This window comes from Austrofundulus limnaeus, unplaced genomic scaffold (genome assembly GCF_001266775.1).
Source record: "Austrofundulus limnaeus strain Quisiro unplaced genomic scaffold, Austrofundulus_limnaeus-1.0 Scaffold542, whole genome shotgun sequence".
NCBI lineage: Eukaryota > Metazoa > Chordata > Actinopteri > Cyprinodontiformes > Rivulidae > Austrofundulus > Austrofundulus limnaeus.
This window is the reverse complement of record NW_013952944.1, coordinates 187,465-197,967: the sequence shown is the minus strand read 5'-3', so window position 1 is coordinate 197,967 and position 10,503 is coordinate 187,465. Positions and strand designations below refer to the sequence as shown.

At 40.3% G+C, this 10,503-nt stretch overlaps 2 protein-coding genes across 2 annotated transcripts in view; both read right to left on the bottom strand.

Annotated features, from left to right (window-relative positions):
• The window catches only part of adgrf3a (adhesion G protein-coupled receptor F3a), an 11,460-nt gene extending 9,365 nt beyond the window's left edge, over window positions 1-2,095 (bottom strand). Inside the window, exon 1 of the mRNA XM_014026320.1 lies at window positions 1,893-2,095. Within this exon, the coding sequence (XP_013881774.1) occupies window positions 1,893-2,055 (163 nt within the window). The 5' untranslated portion in view covers window positions 2,056-2,095. The remainder of the gene's footprint in view (window positions 1-1,892) is intronic.
• Window positions 2,057-10,503, bottom strand: part of LOC106530641 (uncharacterized) — a 9,666-nt gene continuing 1,219 nt past the window's right edge. The window contains exons 3-8 of the mRNA XM_014026307.1: window positions 7,016-7,122; window positions 6,875-6,933; window positions 6,654-6,778; window positions 6,371-6,586; window positions 2,116-2,369; window positions 2,057-2,077 (exon numbers count right to left, since the gene is read on the bottom strand). Of these exons, the coding sequence (XP_013881761.1) occupies window positions 2,057-2,077; window positions 2,116-2,369; window positions 6,371-6,586; window positions 6,654-6,778; window positions 6,875-6,933; window positions 7,016-7,099 (759 nt within the window). The 5' untranslated portion in view covers window positions 7,100-7,122. The remainder of the gene's footprint in view (window positions 2,078-2,115; window positions 2,370-6,370; window positions 6,587-6,653; window positions 6,779-6,874; window positions 6,934-7,015; window positions 7,123-10,503) is intronic.

Genomic DNA, 10,503 nt, shown 5'->3' with positions numbered 1-10,503 from the left:
GACTGGACTCGGGAGAAAAATAGTCCTGAAAGCGAGCTGTGAGCCTCTACTCTGAATTATCTGGTGAATTGACATGCTCTTGCTCTCTGTAAATAAAGCAAAGCCACTTCCTCGTCCGACATTAAACAGAGCCCGACAGAGGAGGGAGGGGCGGGGAGGCTCTTGCCGTGCAGCGCTTCAAGAGCTGACCTGCGTGTGACCTCAAAGTGCACAAGCTTCAAACTTCAGCGTTGGCTGCGATTTTGAAGCTGAAATCGCGTTCGGTGTGAACGCAGCATAAGGCTGAAGACATATGTAGAAAAAAACAAAAACTGTTGACTGTTGTTATACATGGTCACAGAATATGACAGCTGTCACATATTGTGACTTCACTGTGGCTAAGGAAATAGTAAAAAAATTTATTTCAAAACTATTTATACTAATTGTTTGCATCCTCTAGTGTCAGAAAAATAACTTTTGATCACTGACATGGTGACTGTTATTAAATTAGTACAGGGTCACATAATATGATAGCTATTATCGCGTAGAGTAGTAATAATAGTAGTAGTAATAGTCAACATGCCAGTGATCAAGTTATTTTTCTGACATTAGAGGATTTATACAATGAGTTTATGAATAAATATTTTTATTATTTACTAAGCTACAGTGAAGTGACAATCTCTGACAACAGTTGTCATATTTTGTGACCTCTGGGTTGCACTTTTGGCGTTATCATATTCTTCTTTGTGGCTATTTTCGTCCAAGTTTTGTTGTAGAAACACAACAACGTGGCCTCTGGTCACAATATATGACAGTCACAAAATATGGTGTAACACCTGCATAGTTTTGTTAGTTTTTTTTTATTTTAAAGCGATGTTTTGTCCTTATCAGATAATATATTAGATACTAGCTTTTGATAACTGAAAGAACGTCACTTTAAAAATGACCAGACTGTTCCTTTAATGACACTTTTAATAGGTCACTAAATATGAGATAAAATGTGTCACATTTACAAATAAAAACTTAAATCAAAGTTACACAAACATTGTTACGAGCTACTTTCTCCACTGTTTTGTTTGAAGTTACTAGTTTTTTATTCACAAGTACCAATGTCACTGATTCTATTCTATTCTATTTTTTTTTTTTTTACAATTATTAAAGAATTTCAGCAAATATGTTTTGTCTCATTAACTTAGTCGGTACAACTGAAGATGGCTGCCTCAACTAATTGTAATTTATCCACACAACAATGACTGTAATGTTGAGATTTTGACAGTTAAATCCTGAAGTGGTAATAGCTCAGACGCAACATTGTGTGTGTAATATGGAGATTTGATCATTTTGACCAAAACGGCTACAACTCTGTCATTTCTTACCTTAAGATGACCTAAAACTCTAACACAAAAGGTGACAGCATATACTCATGGAATGCTGGGCTTAAAATCTTTTTATTTTATTTTAATTTTTTTTGCATTACGTTATGTGAATAATTTTAATTTTTGTTTTCTTAATTTGCCTCTTTCGCAGTGATGCTCCTGAAAATTACAAATTTAAATATTAATTTTGACTTTTTAAATGTTTTTATTTTACTGATACTTCGTTGATCTGCTTTAAAATCCTGCATTCCTAATTTCTGAGATGTTGTCGGGTCTAGACATAAATTTGATGACAAGTTGCTTGCAATAAAAAAAAGTTTTACCTGAAAAAATAATTCACACTAATTTCAGCGACTTAATGTTGGAACACACTGTACCAGAGTTCCAGTAGACTTTTATGTAAAACATGGGAATGGTTTGAGTGCAATAAAGTTTGTTATTTTATGATTTTTCACTGGTAAAATGGGGGAAAACATTTATCCAATGTTGGAAAACAAAATAAGTCATTATGTCAACAAAATGTCAAGTAAAACTTACAACGTATGATTGTGAAGACAAAAGATTTGGAGATCGTTTGTGCACACTTATTAGTGAAATTGCACGATGCTTCTGCTTTCGTTGAAATTTGAGCATTTCCACAGGAAATAACTTTCTGAGCAGTGTACGTGTATGTTCGGTCACCTGCAACAAACACTTGCATGTTAGATGTTGAAAAGACAAGTCTGCACAAAAATTCATTAAAGGAGATAAATGACTCAACGAGAATATTCTTACCAAACGTATTTCTCCCTGCTGAAGCATACTCTGACCATGTCACAGTGTAATTTTCACTGGTTTTGTCTATTTCACAGATGATGGTTACCAACAGAACATCGTCAGCAGATTTACAGCGTGGATATGCTGTATTTGTGGAGTTTCTAATCTTTGGTATTAGGCATATGTTCATTGTAGCATTAGCTGTGTGATATATAGTTACTGATGAATTTTGTTGTACAAAGAGACATATGTACACTCCTGAAGAAAGAAAAAACAAAACACAAAGACAGTTAAGGTTACTAAATGAACCACATATTGATAAAGTTGATCACAATATTCTATGACAGAGATTTGAAGATGATATTGGGATTACAGGATCAGATCTAAAATTGCTTAGGACATATTTATTTAATAGATTCCAGTTTGTAAATGTTGATAATTTCTTTTTACATAAAATTAGTCATGGAGTTCAGTTTTTGGACTGCCTTCATTGGGTAAAGTATGACAGAGTGTTGGGGCCAGGCTAAGAAGTTTTTTTAATTATGAGAATATTTACAATATTAATAAAGTCAAAATATTACCAGAATAAAGTCATAATAATATGAAAATAAAGACAAAATATTACCAGAATAAAGTCATAATAATATGAAAATAAAGACAAAATATTACCAGAATAAAGTYGTAATAATATGAAAATAAAGACAAAATATTACCAGAATAAAGTCATAATAATATGAAAATAAAGACAAAATATTACCAGAATAAAGTCGTAATAATATGAAAATAAAGACACAATATTACCAGAATAAAGATGTAATAATACAAGAATATTGACAGGATAAAGCCAAAATATTACAAGAATAAAGTCATAATATTACCAGAATAATGTCGTAATAATATGAAAATAAAGACAAAATGTTACCACAATAAAGATTTAATAATACGAGAATATTGACAGAATAAAGTCAAAATATTACAAGAAAAAAAGTCATAATAGTCTGAGAACCCCTACATGAAAAAGCACTTTGTTAACAGGAATGTTGAACATCTTGTGGTATCTGTTTTACAAATCTAAAAATCTTTGAACACATTAGCATCAAATTATTATTAGTAGCAGGACTTCAGTGCAGTCTTTTGCATTATAATATTGACGTAAAATCACTAAAATTAGGAACATCTTGTCCAAAAATGATGCAGAAAAATTGATCCTTGCATTTATCATGTCTAGGCTGGACGACTGTAACTCTTTCTTATCTGTGTATCCAAAAAAAGCTCTTTAAGAAGTCTTCAGTTGATCCAAAATGTCAGGAAATATTTGAACTTTTGTCCAGAAGACTTCTTCAGTCTGAGGAGCTGCAGGTAAGCGCAGCCTTATAAGCAGTACCTTCACATACTGGATCAACCAGTTTACTGGTGACACCCTAAACTGGTAATTCACCTGCTAAAGGAATAATGTGGAAATACTAACTTGTTCTTCGTAAAAAATCAGGTAAAAAGGAGGACCCCAATATCCAGAGTGGGAGTTTCAGAGAAACAGACATTAATTCTCTCAACATGACGTCCCAGTGGCTTTCAACCCTCAAAACACATTATAGAAAAGACTGGTTCACCCCAAATATCCAGTCCCCTGGCACAAACAGTGTAGTGTATGTGTAGGAATCACTCCATGAAATTAGGACCAGCCTATTTTCATAAAGATAATCCAGCAAGACCTTGCAAAAAATGAAATCAGACTTTAATGWAAYACCCCTCTGACAATGAAGTGAAAAATGAAAACTTGTGACCTGGTCAGGTTTCTCAAAATAAAGTAATTTATTTTAGACACATGAACAGAATAAACATACAAANGTCCTATTCACTTAAAGAAAATAAAAACACTTTAAAATGATTTTCTTCTTATAAGTGTAAAAAATAAAATCAAAGACAAAGAAAAAAACAATAGAAAAGTTTTTTTTCACCAGGGTTACCTCTACATATGCTAAGTGCCAAGATGACTGTGACCATCGGGGAACAAAGCAGCCACAGTTCAAAAGAATGAGCCAACACAGAAGTAAAACATCATCAGACCAGGACTCTGCAGTGTACACTCATCTGCAGGCCAGTGGCCGGATTTATAAAGCCTGCGTACGCACAAAACGATCCCAGAAACTTGCATATGCCACTGAGGTGTAGCTGTGATGCCTTAAAGAAAATTGCTTGAAGATGTGCACGGTTTTCCATCCATCCATCCATCCATTTTCTGTACACGCTTCTTCCTTTTCAGGGTCGCGTGGGTCACTGGTGCCCATATCCAGCAGTCACAGTGCGAGGGGCAGGGTACACCCTGGACAGGTCGCAAGTCCATCACAGGTGCACGGTTTTATAAATCTGAATTATTTTTTTGGCATGCGCCATTTTCACCTTTACATTCAGTTTTAGTATGGTTTCTATGCAATCCTTTATAAATGAGCTCCCTGGACTCTGCATTTTACACTCATTTAGAGACCTGGGGTCGGATTTATAAAACTGGCGCAATTTGAGCCCAGAAACTTGCGTACGCCACTTTTCATGCAAAGGTTGTGATTTATAAAATCCAAACTTGACGTGAAAATGTGCGGTGCCTCACAGCTCTGAGCCATGCTACGCTCATTTTGGAGACGTGAAACTGCGACACAGATGGTGAAGTGAGGAATTAGAGCCACACTGTGTAATGATCACTGTCAGATATTTAATTTACCTTCAGAATCAGACTTAGATTTTTATTCATCTTTATCATCAGCTTTCTTAACAGTAATATTTATGCTTCTGCTGCTGCTGCTGCTGAGCCATGAGGACCTTTGAAATAAATAACTTAAATCTTCACGCATCTCCCTTCATCTCCTTCCTCCTCAGACGACCCTGACCCACAGACCCCTCCCCGACAAGACACATTTCAACAGCACAACAGAAAAGTCATGCTTTGGGTACTTGCAGGGCGTGCCCACCCTCACCAGTGTGAATGTTATAAAAAGTTCACTTATTAAAGTCTGTATTTGTCACTGTGCTGGGCTGTGGGGATGTGAGGGGGTGAGGAAAGGGTCAGCTGCAGATAACAGAGCAGGCAGGAGGGGGAGTACGGGTGAGAAGATTGATGAACTTATTTGTAACTTTATCTGACTTACTTAATTTTATTTATTGTTTTATCGTCCTGCAGGTTCTGAGAGAAAATTAATTTGAAGCTGAGTTTTTGATTTCTCTAAACGTCTGTAAACCTGCAAAATGAGGGAAAATCTGTTTCAATTGCAGAAAATTTGTTCACGTGAGCAGCTGTCAGCACCTGTCATCCTCCAGACGCACGTCGGAGCCAACGTGTTCTCATGCCCCCCGCGCCAACATATTGATGCTTGGTCAGGTAGCCATCTGTGTCCACATTCGGACACGCCGGATACCCCCCGCGCGTCCTTTCTTTACGAGATGAGGCGGAGAAGGTCGAGCGCATTGTCATATTTTTTACAAGAGTAGGAAATGCACGAAACAAACCATCCCAGATCCTAAATTTAACTTCTATTAGCCTTATACAGCCTATCCCTGACCCCAGTATCTCAAATTAACCTTTAATCTTGATCCCTCATGTTAACCTCAGACCCCCGACCCAAAGAGCCCTAAGTGACGCAACCCTTAAAAGCCGCGAGCAGCAAGGACGGACGCGCGGGGGTTACCTGGCGTGTCGAAACTGGACGCAGACGGTCCCTGCCCAAGCGTCAATATGTTGACGAGTCCGTCATGAGAATGTGTTAACGGAACATGTCTGAGTCGGCCAATCACTTTTTTTGACGTTGATCCGCTGACTGATTTAAATACATCTTAACATTCATGAGGTACTTTACATTGACTGTTTATGGTTGAGTGTGGGCGTGTAGAGGGTAGAACCTGAGGAGGACCTCGTGCGCAAACTCTGACATGAAGCTGTGATCTAAAAAGGGAAGGTGTGAAGAAACATGCGTACGCATGGATTTATAAATCAGATTTTTTTTGGCGTACGCCATTTTCACCTTTTGGCCGTACGTTCACTTTTAGTAAGGTTTCCACGCAATCCTTTATAAATCTGACCCCAGGGGCCTCATTTATAAAGGACTGCAGAGACCATACTAAAAATGAACGGACGGCCAAAGTGACAAGTGATATCTATCCCTTTAAGAAGTGCTCAGATGTTTACTTAAAATATTCAATTAATTTTCAGTAATAATCTTTGATCAGTCTATTCTCCTGCTTGTGAAGATGATCTTGGTTGTAAAGTATACCTTCCCAGAGTTCATCAACTTGCTGGAGCGTAACTGTGCTCTGTTTTTGTTGGGTTGACACAGTTGAGACGGTCCCATTAGTGATGAGAAAGACGCCATTGCCATTATTTATATTCCACAGGGGTTGAGCTCCCAGGTCCTCCTTCGTTTTACAGTTAACGGTGGCGTCGGTATGATAATGCACCAACCCACTCGGCACTGTTACTTCGACAAGTCCTGTGCAAACAAAGACCAAATTAGCAGAGAGAAGATGGAGAAGAATCTGTTGCCACAGGTCACCTACCTGTCGTCTGCAGTTCAAATGAGCCATTAAGTATTTTACTGAGCTCTATTGATCTGTCAATCAGATCCTGAGGCTTCAGGTTGGAGACAATCGTGATCCCAAAACTTACAATAATGCTTCCAAGACTTTAGTCAAGAAAAAAAAAACTTTGTTAAAAAGTGAAAGTAGATGTCTGTAGAAAGATGTTAATTTCTTAATTTTTTTAAAATTCCAACAGCTACCTGTATGCGTTGATTGTTAAAGTGTCAAATCCTTCGATGGTTGTGTAAACCTTCTTTATCTAAGACAAGAATAAGTCAGTTAGTTTCATTAGTCCTCTTTATGGAAAATAGATTAATAATTGATAAAATGTTGTATTTTACCTGCTCTATCATGTTTTTGTTGCACGTCTGAAAACTCTCTGTTGTTTTATCCGTCAGACATGTTTGAAACGTTGGTTGTGTCATAGTGATTGTCCCTGCAACTAGAACTGCAAAAACAGTTGGCTTTAAGGTTGGTGCAATGAAGTATTTACCCTCTAACACATTTCTCTAGTTTTTACTTTTTCTGTCACTTATTTTTGTCATAAAACAAAAATTAATATCAGTCAAAGATGACCTGAGTAAAAACAAATGCAGGTTTTAAAGTCCTTCCATCCCCTTGGTAAATTAAGAATTCGCTGAGATGTTTTGGAGGAAGCTGAGTTGAGTTTCACAGCCTCACCCACAATTACTGCCACACCTGTAGAATCAAGAATCCACAACTCATCCAGGAGGTCTCCAAATAACCCAGAACATCTGATGCTCTGCAGGCCTCAAAGTTCACGAGTCAGCACAAAAAAAAAGAGAAAAAGGGTCTCCAAAGTGAAAACAAAAAGGCATCCTTCACAAACCACCTCCACCAAACACTACATGGCACCATACTTCCCAACAAACTGAACTCAACTATCTTTTTAAACATATAAATTGTTTTAAAGGGATCCCTGATTAGTTGTAACATTAGAATTTATTTAATAAAAATATATTTTAACTGTAAAATAAAGACTGTAAAAATACTTTGACCTATGAGCCACCCGCATCTGTCAGGGTTTGCAGGAGGAATGAACCCAGATCCGGACGGAGGATGAAGTTTTAGTAAAAAACTATTTATTTGACAAAAATAAACAAAAAGCTGGCAGGGCAGCTAAATAAACAAAAACTTAGGGAACAACAAAGAGATGATAAGGGAACCATAACAGTTGATGTGGATACCAAACAATGAACCAGTGAGGGTGTGGAGAACTGAACCAGAATAAGTACAAACAGAGGGAATGAGGAGATGAACAACAGCTGAGAAAATACTAATTGGAAACTACTGACAGGTGTGTGTGACAGAGGAGGAAATGGCAGGTGAACAACTGAGGGAAAAAGAGGCGTAATGATAACGAGGGAACACAAGAGGGAGGTATGACACAAGACAGCTAAAGCACACATCCTCACGGTACTTCCCCTCTACGTATCACACGGGAGGGAGGCGGGGGTAACAACAACAACAAAGAATGGAGGGGCAGAAACAACAACAAAGACAACATGGACTAACGAGACAAGAAAACAGACAGTGAACAAAAGAAAACAAAAAGGCAAACCAAAAACTGACAGGAAAAACCTGGGAGAAAAACAAAACAAAGAACAGTCACTAAGATGGCCCTAGGCACATCTGAAGAGGGCAGAAATTTCAGGTGGGTGCCCAGGGACCCAACACAGATGAGGCAGGGGCTCTGGAGGGCGACCATGGACCCAGCCGCGGCAAAGATGAAGCTCACGAGGGCACAGCGGAGGTGGAGATCAGGAGGGTGACCGTGGATCCGGCCGCAGCGGAGGTGGATCTCTGGTGGGTGGCCCAAAGCAGGGCCATGACGAGGATGAAGCTATGGTGGACGACCCGAGACTCGGCCACGGGGGAGATGGAGCTCAGGTGGGAGAGACCGGCGTAGAATCAGGAGCAGAGACCGGCGTAGAAACCTCTTGAGCCTCAGGCAGACCCGGGGACTTCACAATCTGACCCGGGGGCTCTGAATGCTCAGGTGCTGGTTCTGTCTCTGAAGGCTCAGATGCTGGCTCCAGCTCTGTGGGCTCTGGAGCCGTAGCAGGCGTGGACAACAACTCCACAAGAGCTGTAGTGAGGAACACTGCCACAGCAGCCAGGGTGGTGACCACCACTTCCCTCCCCTCAAGACCCTCCGCACAGGAGGTGGAAGCGTCGACCCTCTGGAGATCACAGGAAGCGGTAGAAGCGTCTGCCATCTGGGGAGCGCAGATGGAGGTGGCGGTATCGACCCTCCCGGAGGTGCTGGGAGCACAGGAGGGGGAGGCGTCAAACCTCGCTGAAGCGCAGATGGAGGTGGAGGCGTCGACCCACTTGAAGGCGCAGGAGGCTTGAGGTCTCAGTAGCCTTCTTGGAGGTGGTTCTGGAGGAGCAGGTGACTGGACACTAGAGGGTAGAAGGGCTGCACGAAGAATTCCCCAGTCATGCAGAGCCTCATCAAACAAGTCCAGCATGCCTGGGTGGGTGGCGAGGCTTGAATGCTGAACAAACTTTTTGAAAAAGGCCTCAGTCGCCACCCACCTCCTCCACAGGTCAACAACAGGGTTCCCAGCATCAATGAAGGCGCGGGTAGTCTTCCGAATACAATGTGCTTCAGAAGGGGTGAAATCCTTGGAGGCAAACATCTACAGCGCCTTTTTCAAAAAACTCAATACTCATCCTCCTGGTGGATTCTGTTGCTGACTGATTTATTCTGTCAGGATTTGCAGAAGGAATGAACCCAGATCTGGACGGAGGATGAAGTTTTAGTAAAAAATGATTTATTTAACAAAAATAAAACAAAAAGCTGGCAGGGCAGCTAAATAAACAAAAACTCAGGGAACAACAAAGAGACGATAAGGGAACCATAACAGTTGGTGGGGATAACAAACAATGAACCAGCGAGGGTGTGGAGAACTGAATCAGAAGAAATACAAGCAGAGGGAATGAGGAGATGAACAACAGCTGAGATAATACTAATTGGAAACTACTGACAGGTGTGTGTAACAGAGGAGAAAGTGGCAGGTAAACAACTGAGCACAAGAGGGAGGTATGACACAAGACAACAAAAACACACAACTGTCACATCTGATTCACGCTTCATGTCAGGAAAAGGTCAGACATGGTGGTGATAGTGTGATGGTCTGGTGCTTCAGGACCTGAACAACAGAACTAGAAGTTCTGCTCTCTACCAGAAAGTCCTGCGGGAGACGGTCCAGTTGTCAGTTTGTGGTTCTAAATGATCTTGGAGGAAGCTGACAGATTCAGCTCGGCGGAATCTGTCCACACCATTTTGCCTGATTGGAATTGCCACCTTGAGATGTACCAGCTGGAACTCTAAAGCAGATGAAAAATTGTTGTCGTCTGCCTGACTCTTCTGTTCCCAAAACAACTGATTACAGAATCTGGATCTCCCCGACAACGGCCTTGGATCTGTTGACTAAATTCTTCCTGGATGGATGTGTCGACTCGGCTCTGCCCCATACCTTTCCCCCTCCTTTCGCCTGTTAAATCTGTTTTCCAGAGCAGGCTGAAAGCTGCACAGAAATGAACAATTTTCCATCAATATTTCTGAACTATGGCTGCGCTGGTTTTGGGGACTGGATTCTTCGGGCCCCCTTAAACCCACTTACTCCTCTGGCTAATAACTTGCTCTATGCAGAGGTTTTTTTCATAAACACCATAGTGTGTCACAGTGTTGATATAATATGTTTTTACTTTTTTCCTCATCTTCCTTTCCCCTGTGTGTTTTTCAGTTTTTCTTTGTTTCTAAGTTGGCGCCATGGCAGGCAGCCTGTTACTGCAACTC